Source organism: Nuphar pumila, chromosome 8 (assembly GCF_984573655.1).
Source record: "Nuphar pumila chromosome 8, dmNupPumi1.hap1.1, whole genome shotgun sequence".
NCBI classification, from domain to species: Eukaryota; Viridiplantae; Streptophyta; class Magnoliopsida; order Nymphaeales; family Nymphaeaceae; genus Nuphar; species Nuphar pumila.
Window position 1 is genome coordinate 106,228,577 of NC_143256.1, and position 22,664 is coordinate 106,251,240.

Sequence of the window (22,664 nt, forward strand, 5' to 3'; positions counted from 1 at the left end):
TTAGAAAAATGTCTAGGTCAATATATCGTTGTTTTCATTCTGCAATAAATTGTATGAACAAAATTTAGGACAAACAGTGCATTGGAAGCTTTCTCTCAAAGAACTGCCATTTTTCAGACAGGTTTCACTTAGTTTCCCTTCACTATCCTACAAGTGGAGGCATTTGTACATTTTCTACTAATCTGTGTTTCATCAGATGTTAATTGAGCAGCACAAAATAAGGAAAGAGGAGAAAACAGAAACTGCAGAAGCAATAGCAACCATGTAAAAAGCAACAGCACTGACGACAATTGCAATGGAACAATATTTCTAATGAAATCAACGTTTGCTTTGGCATTTACAATTATTCTTGCTTCTCCTTTTAACCATTCTTGCCAATTCTCTAATCCTAAATATCGTTGGGCTTATCTGCCATTACAACATCTCACATGTTACTATGTAAAGGACTTTAAAGCACAATGAATCAAAATTATATTTTGAGATACAAAGCAGTGGCCCTGGGTTGTCTATGTTTGTATACAGACGTATATACATTTACAAATTTCCTACTACACAAAGGTGCCGTAAAATGCTAAACTATTCGATCAGCCATTACAGCTCAAGTCCACTATCTGCATTTCTAGTGATGATCGGTCACCTTTGTTGGAAATTCAATGTCTTAATGCAGTAGCCAAACATGAAAGCAAAGAAGACAGCAAATCCTACCAAGGCTCCAGCTACTGGTCCCATGAAATCACTGCTGTATCCAAAGTGATCTTCTACATAGAACTTGATCTGTTGACGGCCTCCTCCAGGTACGGTGATCTCATCTTCAAGATCGCCATATTGTGACACGATCAACCCGTACACTGTCCAAGCCACTGGACATATCCAGTAATACCAGATCCACCACTTTGGAATCCTCTGAATTATGCACAGAAAAGGACTACTTGTTATATGAAGAATCATTTAATGCCATTACTTTCAGGAGAAATGGTGGTATTCTAACCATGAATCTAATAGTATCCAGAAAACAGATAAAATGACCTTGAACATTTCTACCGATTCAAGTGATGAGGTTCATGGACTCCAATATTTCTGATATTTCACATGACGAAGCTCATGAATGCTCCAAAAACACCCACATTTCATGAACTTGGTTGCATGATGAAGTTCATGACTTTCAACGTGTGATATTTTATGTGGCCATGCTTAAGAAACTTCAATATTTGTATAATACCAGAGTTCATGAACTTGTAGAAGTTTTACATGGGGCCCAAACATTCATCTTGTTGCAGCAAGAACTACACTGCCTAGTGTATCAAATTAATGGCTGTGCGTTCCTTATTGTCCTTACATATTTCATGAATCCAGAAGCATATGTCATCTCTGGACTCAGTGTCACCCTGAGCTAGAGAATGCATAGCTGCTTTATGCAAACAATTGCCCGACTGAACTGACATGAGTTACCAAAAATCATTGTGCATCCAGCTAGTCTCAGGCAATCCCTCTTAGAGCATGTCACTAAAACCAACATTTGTTTTCTTTGTAGTTGTTCTTAGTTGACTCATTGCATGTGTAGCATGCTAAGTGAGCACCTAAGATCAGATCAAGATAACTTAATCAAGACTCTTAACTAGGTCTTGACTGTCTTATGCACTCACTAATGAATTGGCAGAGTATTCCCCACATGACTCATTATTGTTACCATGATTCCCGACCTAACAAATTAAGAGGTTTCTCAACTAGACTGAAGAAGGCACTTTATGCATCATTGCATGACTAGGAAAAGTTCTTTGAATAAACAACAGAACAATTCAGTTTGTAGCTTTGGATTCCACCAAGTCCATGTCTCACTCTCTGAATCTCGAGTTTTTTATCATCATCCTGGCGAGTCAACTTGAAGATGACTCCAACAAGGAAGTAGCCTTGACTTGAGCACTGTTTTTTATATCTAATCTGGTTGGAGTAAGATATAATTAATGTTATAATGCATAACTAAACCTTACCGGTTTTGGGATGAAGAAGCCAGAGAAAAGATTGAAGAGGGCATAAAAAGCAGCAGCAAAGATTGCAGCAACTTCATTGTTGGGGGTTATCGATACGGTCATCATCCCATAGTAGGTGAAGTAAAGGAAGGAGAAGAAGGTGATGAAGAAGAACCAGAAGAACTTTGCAGCTGCCCATTCGAAGCTCACCATCGAGTATACAATCACTGTATAGTATGTTGTCTGGACCAACACATAAGGTATCTCTGCAATAACCTGTAGCATGAATGAAACACATGATCAAGTTCAATTTTGTTTTAGTTGGCTTTTAGCTGGTCAGAACTAGCAGGTCATGACCACCTGATTTTCATCGACACTTACTGGATAGGGGCCCATACGTGATGTAGGAATTGAGTTCAAGTGACCAGTGTCTTGGCTAATCTGGTTAAAGCTATTTTCTTAAAAGAATTTTACCAAGGGTGCACTTGGATAGGGGCCCAAGTTTCAATTGTTTCGATGAAAAGTAGCAATTTGGGTACAACTAGACAAATGTGCACTGAAGAGGTGGAACCTTACACAATCTAGGCTTTTTCTTGGGAGTTTTGGGACAAGACTAACATTTAGTTGAGTTGGTAAGTCATGATTGAGACAAGCCAACATAGACTCAAGTGCATCAGGACTCATTTTGTGGCCCATGATTCAGTATCCATAGTTAATTCATACCTGAGCCAAGGCGTATGGCAAAGCAGAGTACATTCCAGCAGCTCTTTCTCTATAGAAGACAGTCCTCTCCACGTCCACAATTGGCTGCACAGAGGAGCAGTTGTTGATGCCAACAAAAAGGATGGCAGCATACATCGCTCCAATGATGATGGTTAGATCGGTTGAGGTCTCTCTGCAACCAGCAAATGTCTTAGTGACACCAGCTATATCAAATATGACCAAACCACTTGCAAGGTCAAACAGCCGATGCCTCAAGCATGACTAATATCTTTGTAACGAAGAAGCAAATTTATCACTTTGTGGTGCACAAGTACTGCTTTTCAATAAATTGATGCCGTACCTTTTCGTCCCTACTCTCCAAAAGATGGTGCCTATCAGCAGAGCTGCAGCAAGAGTGAAGAAGAATCTGACAAGGTTGTAGTTGGGGCTTCTCCCATAAGTCAACCATTGCTTCCAGAAGCAAGATTTAAATTGCTCAAAACTAGACTGTGAATACTGTGTAGGGAAATACAGATCCTTCGATCCCACAGGAGGGATGCTAAGTTCTTTTACGACCTCTTTGTTTCGCCTGCAGACAGGGAAAGTGAAAAGGAACAAGACGTCAACTCCCGACTTTAGCAGTGATAAACTAAAAAAATATAGATAATTTTGCCTCATATTTTCAACAGGAAAAGGCTAAAAGAGATCTTAGAGTACAACTATTTGAAGAATTTCTTTGCGTCCCTCAAGAAAGACAGACCAGTCAGCATTGACAGCAATGGGAACTAAAGGAAACAACTGTAGTTGTGTAATAGCGGCTTAGAGTTACCAAATACGGTAGCTAAGATCAAGTATGGAAGCAGCACTGAGATATGTATAATTCCCTTATTTCAAATAGGTAACCATGTTACCGTAGCAACAGTAGTACAATAGTAGCAATGAATATTCTCTGGTAAATAACAGTTTTAAAATCTTATAGTTACCAATTCTAAATCCTGCATAAAAACCTTCTTGTGTTCGAGAAGAAGTTTTATAGCATTCAGTCATGCTGTAGTGAATCATTCACAAACCTGAAACTAGAGTGGACCATCATTATTAATCAGTGAAAATGTAGGCAAGATACAACTACACTAATACCATGATTTTGCTAAAGCACTTATAGACCGTAGAATTTTTCCTTTTATCCTTTTCTTCTTAAACCAACCCCGCCCCTCTCCTCCCTCTTTCTCTCTATTTCTTATATATGCCTAAGAAAAGCTTTGTGGCACTCACTGATGCAGGGATGATGATTGATAATACTCAGCAAAATCAATTCCTAGACGGACTTCTGCTGCGACTGAGCTGGCTTCTAGCATCCATGTTGCTGGGTTATATTTCTCTTTTATTTTTTGGACACCTGGAACTGCCTGCAAAAAATTGATGTTTGTAATGATAGTCAAACTAAGTTCATGAATTCTCAACAATTCTACTGCTTTCATGTAACCAAGTTCATGAACTCCAGTGGTTTAGTAGTTGTAAAAGGGAAAATCCACAACAACCAACTTGAACACCCAGCATAACTCAAAATAATGCATACCTCAAAGTACTCGATGATCTTTTGGGAGTTATTCCCTAGTGGTCCAAAGTATATTACTTGCCCTCCCCTCTTCATAAGCAGCAACTGAAGAAAGAGAAAAGCCTTCAAGCTTAGAACCCAAAAGAATTAATACTCCAAACAAATTTAAAAGATGTTTTCATAGTTCCATTCATGAATTATCTGCAATATAAATAGTTTTGTAACTTTATAAACAATAAATAAACATATTTGTAATCTGCAGCATAGAAATACACAAAAAGCTTTAATAGTTTTATGAATTTATGAAAACACCAATGATTAGTGATAATTAAGGCAGTAGATCACTATATTAAGGAGAATTAAAATTATGTTGTATCATGAGAAAAACACAATATTTTCCTAAAATTTACAAATGCTGATGAAACCAATGATATTGTAAATATACCATGATTTTTCCATTTTAATAAAAATGTCACGATTTTATCATGCATTTATTGGTGAAGTTACATGAAAAATGTTTGTTTGAATTCTATTTCTTTTTATTATATTTTAGATTGTAATTTCATTATTTTGTCTGAGATTTTTTCCAAAAAGACACACTAGAAATGAGCATTTTGATAATCTCCAAGAATTCTCATGGCGAGTAAATTGCTATTTTAAACTTTTGTCGCTATTCTCATATCCATACCTCATCAAAAGCTTCGAAGATGTCAATACTAGGCTGATGGATTGTGCAGACGACTGTTCTTCCTGTGTCAACTGTGTTTCTTACAGCTCTCATGACAATGGCTGCAGCTCTGGCATCCAGGCCTGATGTAGGCTCATCCATGAAAATAATAGATGGATTAGCAACCAGCTCAACAGCTATCGTTAGCCGCTTCCTCTGCTCCGTTGATAGCCCGGTAATGCCTGGAAGTCCTACCAAGGCATCCTTTAGATTGTCCAACTCAACCAGTTCCATCACTTCATCCACAAAAGCCTGGAGAAGATTTCAGTTTTAAACTTTGTTCATTAACGGAGCAAGAAAGTATTATTTATGAACTAGCAAGGGTTATATTACAATGAAATACTATTACTGTGAAATGATACTTAAAAGGCCATTGTATTAATCATTATACAATGCAGACAACATGGACATTTTATCAAATTGAAATTTTCTCCCATTATTACATGCCAAAATTCGTAATGTATAAACTAGAATGTCTTGGTTGAGGCATGACTGAGATTTGTTGTGGATGCATCCCTAACTACCCAGAGGTGAAGATTTCAAAGGACCAGGAAGGAGACAGAAAGGACTCATTGCAAAGGACTAGTTGGATTCAAACTATTCTGCCATGCTGTGAATCTGTTTGCTTTCCTAGTTCCTCTCCTAGGTCTTTGAGATCTGAACCTTAAAAAAATCTGGATTTCTAGATTGCTAGAATTATATGCTAATATGACCAAAATATAGCTTATATGGATAGAGTGGACATCTGAGAAACTAGGACCCATTTCTCACCTACTAATTTTCCCCTTCTCAATTCCCCTAGTGAGAAATTCCATCTTTACTCATGTTACCAGTAAATTTTAGCATAAAGTATAAATTACCACCAACAGAAAACTTGGAGAATCCAGTAAGATGCACTTTATGCTAAAATTTACCACAAACAGGGAGGAAGGGAACAGTTGCCCTGCTTTTCCCCATCAACTCCTCAATTATACTTTCCCACCAACTCCCCAGAAACAATGGACACAAACAGCTATAAAGAGAAACAAGGGACTTCAGAATTCAGAGAGAAAGAAGCTACCATTTTCTCGTCATGGCTGACTTCAGGAGACAGACGGAGGAAGGCAGAGTAGATCAAGGACTCCCTAACTGTGACCTGAGGGGAATGAATGTCTGTCTGCTCACAATAGCCTGAAATTCTAGCAAACGTTTCTTGGACCTTGGGGTATCCCGAGATTCTGATGTCTCCTTCGATATACCCTCCGGTTTTCCTGCCAGCAAGAACGTCCATCAGTGTGGTCTTCCCTGCTCCACTGACTCCCATCAGTGCAGTGAGAACTCCTGGCCTAAATGCTCCAGTTACTCCCCTCAACAACTGTAGTCTGTCCTCTGTTACACCCTGATCTTGCATTTCCTGCAAGAAAGCCGAATCCCCATATTGCCATTACCATCACCAATGTTGTTGTGTTACATCTCTCTCTCTCTCTCTCATTATAAAAGGTGATTTTATATTGAGGACTAACCGGAGGCATGTCGACATAGTAGTTGACGTTGTCAAAGGACATGGCTAGAGAGGTAAAAGGGAGAACCATTCCTCTCTTTGCGGCTACCCCTGTTGCCGCTTCTAGAACAGAGTCTGCATTTCTGTTCAGACCATTGCTTCCACTGCTCATTCGTCTCATTGTCATCTCTCCTGAAATTCATACTGTGAGACTAGAACCTTGGTAGAGAAACCATACATATGTAGAATTGTTTCATCGACAAAGTCGGGAACAAAACGGTCACCATATCGATCTTGTTTGGCTAAAATGAGTCTAGCTGTTTATGCAGCACTATCCATCATTCTTGCCTTTGTACTAACGCAGAAAATCAATCAATGCTGAAGCAATTTCTAGAATTTTACTAGGAAGACCCATATGCTTACTTGTATTGTTTCCATCGTGCTTGGACAAATTCCGTCGAAATGAGTCCTTTTTAGTATCTGATGCATTTAAACCTTCTCTCTCCGCAATTGCATCTTCAGAAATCACGGCTTGGGGCTTCCCTAGAGCTGTTAAAAGCGTGTCCCATATTAACATACAGAAGGAAAATAAACAAATATAAAGGAAAGAACATGAATTATACTAATATAGATCATCCACGAGAATCACGGCCATACAAAATGTGATTGGTCTGTGCACTATATGCAGTACCATCCATCTCACACAGATGGATTCTGCAGTTGCGGCTTTGTGGAGGGTTCTAGCATTGAAGTATCATGCCTGTCTAAAGAAAATGAACATGGTGTTGTAGCTAGGCCTGCCTAAATTTGGGTTATTACCTATAAACAAAGCCTAGCTCTGTGGAGGGTTATACACCAGGCACAAGCTTTGAAATAGCTCAATGAGAGAGAGAGAGAGAGAGAGAGAGAGAGAGAGAGAGAGAGAGAGAGAGAGAACGTACGATTGAGGTACATGAGGGCAACAGTGAAGAGGATATTGAACAGAATTGTGAAGCCAAGTAGTGCAGCTATTCCGATCCAGTACCAGTACTTAACTGTAAACACGTCAACGTTCTTGAGAACTGCAATTCCCAGGTTACTTATGCCATCCGCCGCCTGCAAATTTAGCTTAAAACTTGAGGTCGACGTACTAAAATAAAAAATACAATGCTCAAAGACTGACAAGCGTTCACCACCAAATTTAAATCTCTCTCTCTCTCTCTCTCTCTCTCTCTCTCTCTCTCTCTCTCTCTCTCTCTCTCTCTCATACACACCTAGTTGAGAAGCTTGTTCTAAAGACATAATCCTCTCATAAATTATTACAATGTACAAAAGGAACATAAGCATAAATACCGTCTTTGTCGTCCATCTAGGAGCAAAGAATTCATTAACGTTTATGGCGTTGACTGCGTAAGTAAGAGGTGAAGACCAGTAACCCCAGATCCACCACTTTGGAATATCTCCTGCATTCCCACCAAAAAATGTATTCAGTTGGAATTATGCATAAAATTGGCAAGCTTGGTGCCTCTTTAACTCTAGTATTTTATGCACCAAGCCTTGATTATGGATCAACTTCGCAATTCTCAGAAGTGTCATAATTTTTAGAGATGGGGAGAGATGAAGATGAAAACCTCTAGGAACAATAAAACCTCCGAGCAAGAAGATAATAAGGAGCGCAAGCGCTCCCCCCGTCATAGCAATGATCATGGTCCTGCATGTCCCTGCTATCATACGGAATAGTGAAGAAGCCATCTGCTGCACCAACAATATGAGCAGGAATTGCTTGAAGAACCTGCAACAAATAGAAGACGCTTGAAGCATATGTACCTTCTGACAGAAAATTCACAGATCGGAAAAATCTCATGATATTTTGAAAAACAAGATCTTTTGGGAATAATTTCGCTATTTCGGGTAAATATAAATATAAATAATATAAAATGCTTGGGCAAATTGTTCTTATGGCATTAATATCAGGTTAAAAACATGATATTTTCAAAATATATGATATTTTCAAAATATATGATATTTTGAAACTATTGTGTTTCGGTTGATATGTTGTCCCTTGAAAATATCGCGTGATAAAATCATAATATTTTCAAACATATTGGCAATATGTGTGACCATCTCTCTCTCTCTCTCTCTCTCATTGGGAACTTGATAGGAAGTGAAGTTCTTGACTTAGTCAAACCTGAACCATCTCAACCTAATTACAGGCCAAAGCCCTTTGAACAGTTGGACCGTGTTACATGTGCCTTGAATTCTGGACCCGTTTGGCTCCATGACCCGTTAAGCTTGAGACCGAAAAAGTAAGATATTTTCTTTAATTTTGTAATTTGTTTCAATTAGTAAGAGTTTTCTTGTGTATTTGGGAAATGGTTTCCTTCTTGGAGAGGGTTCTGAGAGTGTTGGGTGTATTGGGTTTTCTTAAAGGTTTTAAGAAAGAGCTGTGAAGTCTCTGTAACAACCTCTTTTGATCATAGTGAATCTTCGCTACTCCTTTGCACATGGACGTAAGTTATAGACTGAATCACGTATATTCTGTGTTCTTCTTTTGTTTGCTATCCTCTTTATTGCTGTGTTTTAGTATTGTTTTGCTTGTAGTTTCTCAAAAACCCATGAACACATCAAGGACTTACCTGCTTGGCTCAGGAGCAAACCCCATGGGGTAGTAAGTCATGAGCATCCAAACTGTGGACTCAAAGACTGAGATGGGGAGCTTTAGCAGCATGTTGGGCAGGGTGAAGACCCATGCAGGGTAGAAGAGGAGGTCCCTCTGCTTGAAGAAGACTGGGAGCCTACCGATGGTCATGGACAGCTCAGAGAACCCATTGAACATGTTGATCACCACACAAAAGACCAGGGCCCCAAAGTAAAGTCCACCATCATTTTGATTCCTGGTGTGCATCTTGGTCCTTATAAACACAGTCGATCCAATCGCTGCCACTATGATGATCTGTTAATCATATGGTAACCAAACACTCTTAATATTTGTATATCAATCAAACTGTTATAATGCAGTCAGATTTTCAATGAAATGGTAAGCCTGGTATTTGACAAGTACCCAAATTCCTGCTTAATATGAAGCAAACAGCATAGCTAGCTAATCTCCATTTAAAACGCTTCTCAATAAAACTTTGAAAACCAAAAAGAGAATTGAAACTGGTTCCTGTTCAAAACATCTGCAAACAAAAGATACATTGCTTTGAGACGAGTGTTTATAGAACACGAAAAAATTTATTAAGAAAGACTAGTTTTTAGAAAAAATGAAATATGAATCCAATTTTTATAGGGTCACGGTTTCGAATCAGATATCTTATACAGAATTAAACTTTGTTTTTAATGAAAAGCATCATATTCATTCCCTTTTTCTTTACCTTGTTAAAATTAAAACTGGATTAAAACCTTAATACCATTTACAGGCTTTTTTTGCAACACATTTTTTTGCCATTTTTTTTGTTCATCCGTCTTTTGTGCATAAAATTTTTCAAATCATGTATTCATTTTCTAATAAATTTTCACAGTTTCACATATGGCTAACAATAGCAAATAGCAGTGGAGAACCAAGAGTTACTTCCACTGCAATATAAACGTCAAGCCTACTTTGTCATACTAATCCATTCTACTCTTTCTTAACAAACTTTTTTTTATCAAAATATGACTTATTAGGAGTAGTTAGCAAAGTACTCAGGCTAGATGGTGACTTGGGTCCTGGGGCCCACCAACCCTATAACAGTGGTCAGCCAAAGGGTGCCTGTCCTGTCCTGTCCTGTCCTCTCCTCTCCTCTGGCTAATCACCGTCTGGGCACGGTATGCCCTAACTCCAGGACACGTGGACCTATGCCACTGGAGCCAAATACTTTGTGCCCAAGTACTGTATCTGTTCTCATCAATTTTGCTAAAAAATACACGGTAGCAGTGACTTGCCAAGCCAAAAGGTATGTATACCTGGACGGTCTTGAAGACGTAAACGAAGGCGTTCCTCTTGATGAGCAGCCACTCCTTGGCAAAGGAAGCTTTGAGGAGTTCCCATCTGGGCACAGCGTCCTTGGTGAAGATCAGAGCAGCCTTGTGGCTCTTGCTCCGATCGAACGGTGTAGACAGCTCGTTGTAAAGGCGAAGGCCAACATGGAACCTTTTGAACCGTTCAGCAAATTCCCGAACAGAGACATAGTGATAAGGCTTGGTCTTGTCTGCCCAGTATTGCTCCTGATCCTTCTTGGATGTAACCTGGTTTTGTAAAATGGTACAAAACTTGTTTAGTCTATATAGATCATAGTGTGAAAAGACTCAGGCGGCTCAATTCAGCCTAGCCGAGAAGAGCCTGCAGGTGCAGTCTGTGTAGGCTCACTGGTCCATGCCCCAACTAGGGGTGCAAAAGGGTAGGATATGGGCCGGAACGTAGCTGGTTTGAATCAGAAATTGGACTTTTAAGTAGCTGATCCAAATTCAAATCTAGATATGATCTGGATTGGATGTGGATCTGAGTTCATATGGTAGTACCAGATTTAGTTAAAAAGAAGTTGGAGACAATGTTTTTCCATGTGACGTAGATGGCACTTTGTGCACCATTCCCTGTTTTGGGCGCCGAGCCCAAAGGAATATATCAAACATGGCCAATTCACTACACAAAATAAGTCAAACATGGATCAGACACAATTAACCTGATGCACTATGACACATGGACTGGATGTACATCTACACGCTAAGTTACAAACTCATGATGTATCGTCAACTTGGTATACGTTAATTCATTAGTTTTGAATTATAAATTGAATTCAAGAAAGAAGAGAGTGACTCTAGCTATGTTCGCCAACTCAAGAACAATCACTATGAACTTTCTAAAAAACAATCATCTTATGTTAAGAACATTGAAATCAGTTTATTTTCATAGACCTGAGGATGCTTTCTCATGTGCAAGCTATCAATATCAATAATGCTTTGAAAACACTATTTACCAAACACCTACTATGATTTCTACTTTTTCTTTCCTCTGAAACGAAGGCATGAAAAAAAACTCATTTTTTAAGTTGTTGATGAATTAATCTCATTTCCAATAGACTAACCTACTGCAAGTAGTGGCCTTGCACCCACCCATAAGTCGTCAAGATCTCACCCACCATAAAAAGGATTTACTTTTAATGGTGGATCTATCGAAAAAGAAAAATTCTAATCCCAATTTATTTCCTTAGTCTGACCTTTTAGCTACTAACCTCTTTGCTGTAGGAACTAGGGAGGTTAAGCCATTAAGGCAAATAAAGAAAAGGCCTTAAACCATTAATTACTTATCCTCATGGCATGAAACTACTTTTTATCTGGTTCCGACCTAATCTGGTACAGTGGATATAGATATTAAAGTGGATCACAACTCTTGCTGAATCCAGATCCAACTCAGAAATGTCCAAATCAGGTCTAAGCCACAGAAGGCTTCAGAATCCCACCAACCAGATTCAACAGGAAAATTAGACCAATAACAATATAGTTTCAGGTCTAATAGTTTCGGATCAGGGTAGATTCAGGATCCAACTTATTGGCAACCTAGCTCTTTTTCCTACCACATCATACTCTTTTGATGTTACAAGAAGGAGCTAGGCACGGTCATTACCTCTTGAAGGAAGTCTGCTGCTCCTTTTCTCTCTGGGCATTTGAATCCACAGCTCTCAAAGAATTCGACGACGTGAGCTCGGGGCCCTTGATACACAATCTGCCCCTCCGATAGCAGAATTACATCGTCGAAGAGTTCGAAGGTTTCGGGTGCGGGCTGAAGCAGAGACATGAAAATGGTGGCATCTGTCAGATGAACAATTTGCTGCAAGCATTTCACAATCTGGAATGTGGTGGAACTGTCCAAGCCCGTCGATATCTCGTCCATGAACAGCGTCTTCGTCGGCCCAACGATCATTTCACCTGCATAAATGGCAAGCACAGCAAAATTTGGATCGAACTATAGTTTTTCAAAGCTCCCTTGGAAGCTAACAAGCTTACTACAAGTCTGCAACCTCTATCATCTTAGTCTGTTCATTTGAGAGAGACCAAGTTGCTAAAAAGAGGTTTCTTCAGAGTAATAAGTCGAAAAAAAATTATAATTACCAGTTGTCACTCTCTTTTTCTGCCCACCGGAAATTCCTCTTTGCATGGCATCTCCAACAATTGTGTCTCTGCAAATGTCCAGACCAAGAATCTGTTTCACAATGCAACTGTCAGCATCCATAAAGATTCTTAATTCATATCTTTAACAGACCATAGAGAGTTGAAAATTATATGGCAATATGGATTTTTTCATGCCAAATTAAACTTTCCCAAGAAACGAAAGTGAATTTAGAAAAAAGTCCACTTGCTACCAGGAGATGATTAGTGCAGCTTGGATGATGATTAATTATAATGATCTTCCAAGAATCTTTTTAGTTTTTAAAGGATTTACAATAGTACGCCTTTTGTTTTTGAATGAATCATAGTACATCTTTTGAACTTTCCCTTCTTATCAAGTGGGGCCCGACGATAGGGACAAGTGTGTGCTCCATATAGGCTATCACCAAAATTTAGTGATATTGCATTCTCAGAGAGAGAGAGAGAGAGAGGCCTGTAACTTACTTTGAGGGTATAATCTGTCTGTAAAGTGCTCTCCACTCCTTCCATGGCTGTGGCCTAATAGGAAAAAAGTAACAAAAATAATACCTTCAGAAATTGAGATAGTGATGCGAGAAGGGAGGGTATGGTCTCGGGGTTGTTGATCCCATGGCCCTCAGCTAGCTCTTCTTTTAGCATGGTTGGGCTTGACTTCACAATAGGTTAGGAGGATCCTTGGATTGCTTGCTTAGGCCTAACCGGCTTGAGCCCAGCCGAGCTTCACATGCTTAATAAATAATTAGCCCTAGTGAACTGGACCAGTGACCATATAGCTAGCTAATGGACCAACTGGGTCCCACCTCCCACGGGACAGATTCCAGCTGCTCACTTATTTTGGCTCAACCGGCCCACGTGCTTTGGTCGTAACATGGACCAGTTTTCCACCGGACATGATCTAGGTTGATAAATTGGACCAGGACAGGATAAGGTCCCAATTGGGTACGAGTCAAATCTTAACTTATTGGATATTCCCCTTTTTTTTTTCCAAGCTCTACATATATGGAATTGGATCTGGATCCTGGATTGGGTCTATCTAAGGGTTACCAACACCAAGACCAAGTCAATGATGATTGGATGGGGAGGGATGCTACCTTCATGAAGAGATCCACTTCTGCTTCTGGAAATATTCCTCCTTCCTTTTCTCTCCTCGCCAACTCGGAAAGGAGCTCTGGCATCACCAAAATCAGTCACTTCTTCTAAACAGTGAATTGGAAAAAAGGAAGTGTAGCAAGAAACACCAAGTTTGTGTTACCGTATCTGGAGCCCACTCCTTGGCACCTGGCCGAGAAATCAAGGGTCTCCTTAACGGTCATCTCGCCAATGTGAACGTCATGCTGACTGATGTAGGCAGAGGTCTTTTGGGGCACGAATTCTTTCAGTTGGTGGCCGTTGTATGTCACTTCTCCTCTCACCTACACAATTTGCATTGGCCAAAATAAATAAAATAAAATAAGAAGTTAAATAAAATTTTATTTTATTTTTGCTAGGCCAATGGATAACCCCCAATTACTGGCCAATTATTTATTATTATTTTTTATGATAAAGGAACCCTCTCAAAGAAAATTGGGTCACTAAGGGGTGCACCTCTCTGCAAGGTAAAACTCCGGGTTTGGGACACAACCAGCCAGCCTTATGTGCCCCAACCATATAAAAGCAAGCCCATGTGGGAGTGGGGTTCGATCCTGGGCCTTCAGCTTGACACAGGACCCCGCTTACTACATGGGATACCACCAGCCAATTATTGGTGGGCGTGTGGTCCTCTTTTCACTTGGAGTATACTCAGTTTTGTTTTGTTTTGTTTTTTTTCGATAATTCAAGGAAAATAAACCCCCTCTTCACTGACCACACAATGACTCCAGATTTTTTTAAAGATAAACCCCCTCTTCGCTGACCACACAATGGCTCTTCTTGATCAGTTGATAAAACCCTTGAAGTATTTTCTTACAATCAGAGAGCATACCCAGCTTTGACCTTGCGGCAAAGGATGTCACCCATAAGTTTCGAACTTGTGACGTCCCATCAACTTGTGGCATTTACAAGTCAACCCTTGACATTCACTAGTTGCCCTTACCAAATGAGTTGAGCCTTTACGGTTAAAAGATAGAGGAGATTAAAGATTGATTCATTGCATATATATGGGCCTCAATGATTGGTTTGGTTCACAACAGTTACAAATATCAGCAATATTCTGAAAATATGAAACAAATCTCAATAAAATCTTAATATTTGCAAAATATCACCATTTTCAGAATGTTGCAATATTAGCACTTTTTTAACTTATTTTATTATATGATTTTATATATAATCCATAATTTCCTAAGGTTTCTTAATTTTTTTTTTTTAAATGTATCATGAGGTTTTCCTTAGTTTGCCCATAAAATCCTGGCAACAAAATTGGTCATATGGGCTCGCAAACATACTTTTATAGGTTGGGGAATTTTCAGATTTAGCCGGATACTCCTAGATCTGGCCCCTATTTGATCCATTTCCAAATATGTCTGATCCATACCTAACCTAATTAATATATATATATATATATATATATATATATATATATATATATATATATATATATATATATATATATATATATATATATGCATATCTCAACTTTTATGTAGTCTAAGTTGCATATATGAATCGGATTTTGATTAGTTTGAGGTACCTGTTTGATGGCAATGCAAATTAATAAAGAAATAAATAAGCAAATTAATAAAAAGTCTCTAAGAATGCCAAGAGATTTACCTTCAAGCTAGGGTCAAGCTTGCCCGCGAGAGCCAACAAGAGGGTCGTCTTCCCGGATGATGGTGGGCCCAAGAGCAGCGTCATCCTGTCGAGATTTTCAAAATTTTGGTTGGCCAACCGCGCTCAACAGTTAAAACCAGCCCACCCACATATATATGAAGACACCGTGAGAGCTGGGACGAAACAATCTCTCTGCATTGATTTGTTTTTTTTTATAAACAAGCTAGGGTTAGGCAGACCCCCCCCCCCACCAGTTATAAATCATACCATTGGGATTTGAACTTGGAACATCCCAACACAAGGTGACGTGCACTATCAGCTCCTACCAAACAAGCAGAGCCTAGTAATTGATCCCAACATCATACCATCGGTTGGTGTAATCTCTTTGCATTGATGTCTACAGTCTTTGACAAACTTTAACAATTTCACGAATAACTTTATCCCTGCCAATTTTGAAGAAAAAAACTTTTGTTTTGCCTTTAAAAATTTTGTAACATAGGATATATGGTAAACATGGTGGGTGGAGGAGAATACACCAACCATGAAATGTACAAACAGCCTAATCATTGATCCTTTTTTGCGTTTTTTTGAAATCTAACTATGCAAACGTGTTTGGCATTGTCTATTTGCTAGGTACACCAGCACCTGGATTGTGTTTTTTCAAAGAAAAAAATACATTTAATTTCCATGTTTACAAAAAATTTGAAACTTTGATTTTCAAACCCTAAAAAACATGCTCACAAGTCATAATCGGATAATACAAGAGCCGATTCTTACAAAAATCAAACATGTAAAATACAATTGTATGGTTAGACTTAAAAAAAAAAAAAGGAAGAAAAAATCGCAAAAAAATAGGAAGAAAAGCTTAAAGAAACTTAGGAGAGCAAAGAGGATAAATGGAATAATGGGTGGAACCTTGATGGTCGTATGATTCCGGAGGCGGCCTCGAGTATAGTGAGAGTAGTTGTCTTTGACAGGTTGATTCCGATCATTGCCAGTGCAGACTCTGCCAGGTTTCTTGTGGTATTCCACAGAGTTGGTAGGGCTCTGCTTCCCACATGGCACTCTGCTTCTATCGTTAGGCGCTCAAATCGGACCTCCACCGTGGGAAGTTCAATCCCAACTCTGTAAAAAACGAAACCCCAAAAAAAGAAGAAGTTTTCCATGAGATTGAACAAATCAACATTCTTAACGTTGAGAGTGAGTAAATTTTGAGCAAACCCAAAAATCTCTCTTTGGGCAAAACCAAAAAACTCATCACATGGAAAAGTGCCACAATTTTTTTTCACCACCTACCACTGTTTATGTGTAAATCTTTTCATGCTTTCTTATAAAAGTTTTCACATCAAGAAAGCTGAACTGAGAGAATTTTTTATTTAGAAATCCATGCTCATTCCCATGTAATGCCTTTCCTTTACATGAGAACGAAACAAAAGAGAACTAATACAGAGCATAAATTGCAAACATTATTAAGAAACTGGCTCCAGAAACACAAGCTAAAATAACTAATGAGGTCCCATAATTAATTTCTACAAATCAAAATATGAGGGCGGGAGAGAGGGAGATTGCCATTCAACAGAACAAGCAAGAGAGGTGTTTTTTTTTTGGTAGGCTAAGGAAAAAGCCTCCCTCTAGTTGGTAAAATCCCTGAGGTTCTTTCTCCCTATTCTGGGTACACTTAGCATCGACGTTGCAGCAAGGACGCCCTCTGTGGTTTCCAACCACGGTCATCCATAATCAGAAATTCGCAGCCCTTGTGAGCGGATTAACGAAGAGATAAAAAAACTTATATAACGAGAGAGAGAGAGTATGTGTGGGGATTTCTCTGCTTACTTGTCGATCCTGTTCCTGAGCTTCCTGAGGAACCTGTCGTTGTCCTCCTCGGCCACCCTGAACATTCTCTCCATGAACTCTTGCCGCTCAGCCACCCCCAGCTTTCTCACATCCACCTCCTTGTGCACCACCTGCTTCCCTTCACCTCCCGTCTGCTCCTCCACGAACGACTTGATGATGCCCGTTCTCAGCCGGTCGTACGTCGGCAGCTTCTCGAGCGCCGCCCATCGCAGCGCCTCCTCGTCGTCGTCGACGTTGCGGCTCCGCCTCGACCGGCTCGACCCCATCGTGAAGACGTCCTCCACGCCCCAATTCCCCCGCCTGCTCGCGCTCCCTCTCAGGCTCCCCCTGATACTCCTCCCGCTCTCAAAACGCTCCATCCTTTCTTTACTCTCTCTCTCTCAGATTCTCACCCTCGCTTAGTTTTCTTTGAACTCCTATTCTCTCCGATGAAATTCACTCCGAAACAATACGAAAGGAGAGAGGAAGTTCAGATTTTGTGATTGAGAGGGAACCAAAGATCGAGAGTTGCGCAAGAAGAATGAGATTATACACGTTCTTCACAATTCGAATTCGTAAGAGAGGATTTCAAACAGAAGCGCAACAAATTCTGGGCGTTTTAGATCAAAGAAAGGAGAAGAATACAACGAAAGAAGAAGAAGATGGAAAATGAGAAAGGAAAGAGAGATTCTTCCAGACTGAAGATTGATTCTTGTTCAGAACAAACTGAGGATTCTTATGATTCAAGATCAGTCGTTCAAGAAGAAGAAGAATCGGAGCAAGAGAGAAGAATCTTCTGCAGGAAGCTAGATCGAACCATCTGTGGAATCTCTCTCTCTCTCTCTCTCTCTCTCTCTCTCTCTCTGGAAAGCGACTCCCGATGCGAGAGAGGAGGGTGGGCGAAGCTCACGCTGCGTGAGAACATATATAGGCGCATCTTCTTTGAGTCAATCGCCGTAAAAAACTGGTGAGAAGACCAAGGGATCGCCAAAATCCGGGAGCCATCAGCCTACAATTAGGGAAGAAAGGAGATCGACTCCATGCGCGGCCACCTCATGTAAGTCGGATGGGCCAGTACAATAGTGATGCAAACGGTTCGGATCCGGAGCAGCTAAATATTTTAGGGAGTCAGATCGGAGACAGCCCCGACCCATTTGCAACCCTGCAGCACAGTGTGGCCAACATCACGGATTTTTTATTTCTGGATTTTTCGGCAGGTGAAAATATCTAGTAAATTGAAAAAAAGGGTTTTCAGGTAGCCATCAACATATATAACCTTTAAAATATAACAACATATATAAAGACATAAAAAACATGAAAATTTAAAAAATAGTGCAAATAACATGCTAAATTTGCAATATGTTCAGATTATTTGACATCTAAAAATATCATGATATTTCCAAAAAAATTATCAGTTTTGAAGACAATATGGTCAATCGCAATCATTTCAAAATATATATTGTTGATATTGTGACCATGGATGGGGCCTAATAATGTTAAAGCGGTTGCACTACAACAAAGCAGTGGATTAGTGACGACCTCATTCCGTCGCTAATCCATCATTAACCGGATTAGGGACGAAGTAGCGACGGATAGCTTACGTCACAAATTTTTCGACGCTAACTGGCGACAGAATAAATCTGTCGCCAGTTTCGTCGCTAATTGCGACGAAATAACGAACGATGAATTCCGTCGCAAATCCGCCGGTACTAAACGACGATCTCGGTTTGGCGACGGATTTACAGTCGTCGCTAAATTATATGTATAGTGACGGATATATCCGTCGCTAATCTGTCGCAAACAAGAAAAAAAAATTATTTGAAAATTAAATATCGAGAACGCTACAATTTATATTTCCTGTACAATTTATATTTTCTGTAAATAAAAAACAAAGCACACGTAAAATTTCATATAAAAGGAAACTAAAACAATTAATCGTTCTACTTTAAAATTAACAAGTTTAATTATTTACAATTCAACAATTACATTTTCGAAACAAAAAAAAATAGAAAAAATTCAACACATTAATTTAATCATCGCCAAGATTTTGTGCGTCTTCTTGTTCATTGCCTTGATCTGTCCCTTCAAGCTCCGCTACGCTAATTATCGCTAGCAACCTACACAAGAAAAGAACAGTCAGTATTGAAAAAAAAAATATATTGAAATAAATTATACACTATATGTGTTCTAAGGCAGTAAAAAAACTCTATATGTGATTCTATCATGCTCATATGTGCTCTAAGGCAGGCAAAAAACTCTATATGTGATTCTATCATGAATGATATGTGTTCTGAGGCAGTAAAAAAACTCTATATGTGATTATATCATGCTCATATGTGTTCTAAGGCAACCAGAAAAACTCGATATGTGATTCTACCATGCTCATATGTGCTCAAAGACAGACAAAAAGCTATATATGTGATTCGATCATGCTCATATGTGTTCTAAGGCAGTCAAAAAACTAAATATGTGATTATAGCATGCTCATATGTGTTCTAAGACAGTCAGAAAAACTCTATATGTGATTCTATCATGCTCATATGTGCTCTAAGGCAGGCAAAGCAAAAAACTTTATATGTGATTCTATCATGAATGATATGTGTTCTAAGGCAGGCAAAAAGTTGTATATGTGATTCTAGCATGCTCATATGTGTTCTACGGCAGTCAAAAAACTGAATATGTGATTATAGCATGCTCATATGTGTTCTAAGGCAGTCAAAAAACTGAATATGTTAAGGCAATCAAAGGTACATGAAATCTAACGACATGCAATATATTGCATGAAACTTTCATACCTGAGAGGGACCTGCAATCGAAGTTCTCCTGTTCAGCAAAAACTGTTGAACTCAGCTCGGAGAACATCGACGACGGTTTCATGGAAGTAGTTACGCATTGTGTCCTTAACGATCTGGCGTACATCATCACCGGAAAGAATAGGATGCTGCTTGGAGCTTATGTCGACGGAAGAAGTCTGTGAACCGTAACTGGAAGAAGCAATAACAGGTGAAGTGTTCATATTACTCCCAAACCCGAACACACGACCCTTTTTGGGTTCACCTGCTGCAGTCACCTATGCTGCAGGATCAAATGATGGATGCTGAGTAGCGTCATCGCCATATCGCTCTACCATTTTTTGCTCATATGCCTCCTACAAAATAATGTTTAAAATATGCATTAATAATTAATGATAACATTATGATAACTTGCATATTGCAATGATTATTAATAGAATAAATACATACCATTGTCGTTGTCGCCTTCTCTGATACAAAGTCTCCCGTGGTCTTTCGTTTATGTGTTTCAACAAACACATCCTTATATGGTACAATGCCTCCTTTTTTTGCTTCCTGCGAAGTCAAATGATAAAAGATTTAGTTAACAAGTTTGCAACAATACTTATAAAATTAATATTATATATTAATGAGTTACCATTTTCTTTAGGTGACTCCCAAAAGTCTTAGATCCACCTGTGTGTAGATGGGCTTTGGGCATTTTCGCTCGATTTTGTGCAGCTTTCGCAGAGCGATTTCAAAATGCATCCCCCGCCCACTTGTCGCACATTCCATCCCAATAATCTCTCCTGATAGTAATAAAGTCATGGCCCTTCTACTGTAGTGGATCATCTATTCCGCCAGATGTTTTTTTTGCTGCAATCTTCATATTGTGCAATATGTCTGCAAATCGATTGGCAGCCACCCTCTGCCACACCTTCCTTGCATCATGTTCCTCCACCGTAGTCGCGAAGCGATTCGAAACCTATATATATTTTCAAAAAGTTAGTAGACATGATTATAAAAAAAAAATATGAAACACATTAACTATGACAAACAACTATATACCGTGAATGAGGACCACAATCTGTCTATCACCTCTTTTGGATACTCTTTCCATTGAGCGACTGGTCCTGGTAGATGTTGAAGAAGTGAATTCCTAATCTCGCGTACTACTTCTTGTGGCTCAAACCTCGTAGTGTATATGAATTGGTACACAGTAAATATCAATGTAAAATATTTATAAGATATGTAATAATTGAAAATAAAATACTTACGGTCGATTATCGATATACATTATTCGAATGAGTCTTCTTGTGCCAGACTAAGAAGACCCTACATCCTGTGTTGGCTCCTGACTTGTGTGATCAACTAGTGTAGGTGGGTCGTGTACAGGCGAAACATCATCTGTAAAAAAATACGTTAGAAATTCTCAGAATGCGCATTTCAACTAATCAAGCATCCAATTAGTTAAATGATATACCTATCACATGAGCCCGTGAAGATGAAGGTTGGGTCTGACTACTACTGAATGAACGACCATTGTAACATCCATGAACCATATTCTAACAAATAACAAATGTCATACAATATATTCAAATAATTCGCATCAAGTATTACAATATATTCAAATTATTTGCATCAAGTATTGCAATACATTCAAATGATTCGCAACAAGTATTACAATACATTCAAATAATTCAAATCATTCACATCAAGTAAAATACAACTCATTCATTTGCATCAAGTATTACAATACATTCAAGTCATTCACATCAAGTATTACAATACATTCAAGTCATTCACATCAAGTATTACAATGCATTCAAATCATTCACATCAAGTATTGCAATGCATTCAAATCATTCGCATCAAGTATTACAATACATTCAAATCATTCACATCAAGTATTACAATACATTCAAGTCATCCACATCAAGTATTACAATATATTCAAGTCATTCACATCAAGTATTACAATACATTCAAGTCATTCACATCAAGTATTGTAATGCATTCAAATCATTCATATCAAGTATTGCAATGCATTCAAATCATTTGCATCAAGTATTACAATATATTCAAATCATTCACATCAAGTATTGCAATACAACTCATTCATTCGCATCAAGTATTACAATATATTCAAATCATTCACATCAAGTATTGCAATGCATTCAAATCATTCGTATCAAGTATTACAATACATTCAAATCATTCAAATCATTCACATAAAGTATTGCAATACAACTCATTCATTCGCATCAAGTATTATAATATATTCAAATAATTCAAATCATTCACATCAAGTATTGCAATGCATTCAAATCATTCGTATCAAGTATTACAATACATTCAAATAATTCAAATCATTCACATCAAGTATTGCAATACAACTCATTCATTCACATCAAGTATTATAATACATTCAAATAATTTAAATCATTCACATCAAGTATTGCAATGCATTCAAATAGAGGTTTGTATTACAAGATTTTGCTCACTAGCTTGAGAATTCTTCCTCGTCACTTGTTTGACTTTCATATTCTTCTTCTTCTTCTTCTTCTTCTTCTTCTTCTTCTTCTTCTTCTTTTTTTCTTTTTCTTCTTCATTGTTTACCCATCCACTTGATATATCATTTGGATCACATTCTTCTATGAATGTTTCATCGGCCAATTGAGATATGACATGCATATCATGCGCAACATCGTGACCATAAGAAAAGTCATATATATCATCTGATTGATAGTAATCACTGTCTTCAGCTAACTTGTCTTCCTGT

At 38.6% G+C, this 22,664-nt stretch overlaps 1 protein-coding gene across 1 annotated transcript; it reads right to left on the reverse strand.

Annotated features, from left to right (window-relative positions):
• Window positions 1–290: 290 nt before the first annotated feature.
• Window positions 291–18,044, reverse strand: LOC149830134 (ABC transporter G family member 42-like). The gene is made up of 23 exons (XM_090016328.1): window positions 17,112–18,044; window positions 16,194–16,403; window positions 15,279–15,363; window positions 13,786–13,945; window positions 13,625–13,701; window positions 12,999–13,052; window positions 12,498–12,588; window positions 12,013–12,314; window positions 10,356–10,637; window positions 9,047–9,363; window positions 8,042–8,202; window positions 7,764–7,873; window positions 7,373–7,526; window positions 6,855–6,980; window positions 6,454–6,623; window positions 6,012–6,344; window positions 4,913–5,203; window positions 4,246–4,329; window positions 3,942–4,075; window positions 3,031–3,258; window positions 2,691–2,862; window positions 1,989–2,243; window positions 291–903 (listed from the first exon to the last, which is right to left on the reverse strand). The coding sequence occupies exons 1-23, from the start codon at window positions 17,489–17,491 to the stop codon at window positions 634–636; spliced, it is 4,446 nt and encodes a 1,481-aa protein (XP_089872454.1). The 5' UTR covers window positions 17,492–18,044; the 3' UTR covers window positions 291–633.
• Window positions 18,045–22,664: the final 4,620 nt, after the last annotated feature.

What these genes read in the sequence shown, in the direction of transcription:
- LOC149830134 (XM_090016328.1), bottom strand. Translation starts at nt 17,491, where the DNA reads ATGGAGCGTTTTGAGAGCGGGAGGAGTATCAGGGGGAGCCTGAGAGGG. An exon ending in GGAATCATACGACCATCAAG is followed by an intron (nt 15,364 to 16,193) that starts GTTCCACCCATT and finishes AAATCTCGACAG; the next exon opens with GATGACGCTGCTCTTGGGCC. An exon ending in GCACGATGGAAACAATACAA is followed by an intron (nt 6,624 to 6,854) that starts GTAAGCATATGG and finishes TATGAATTTCAG; the next exon opens with GAGAGATGACAATGAGACGA.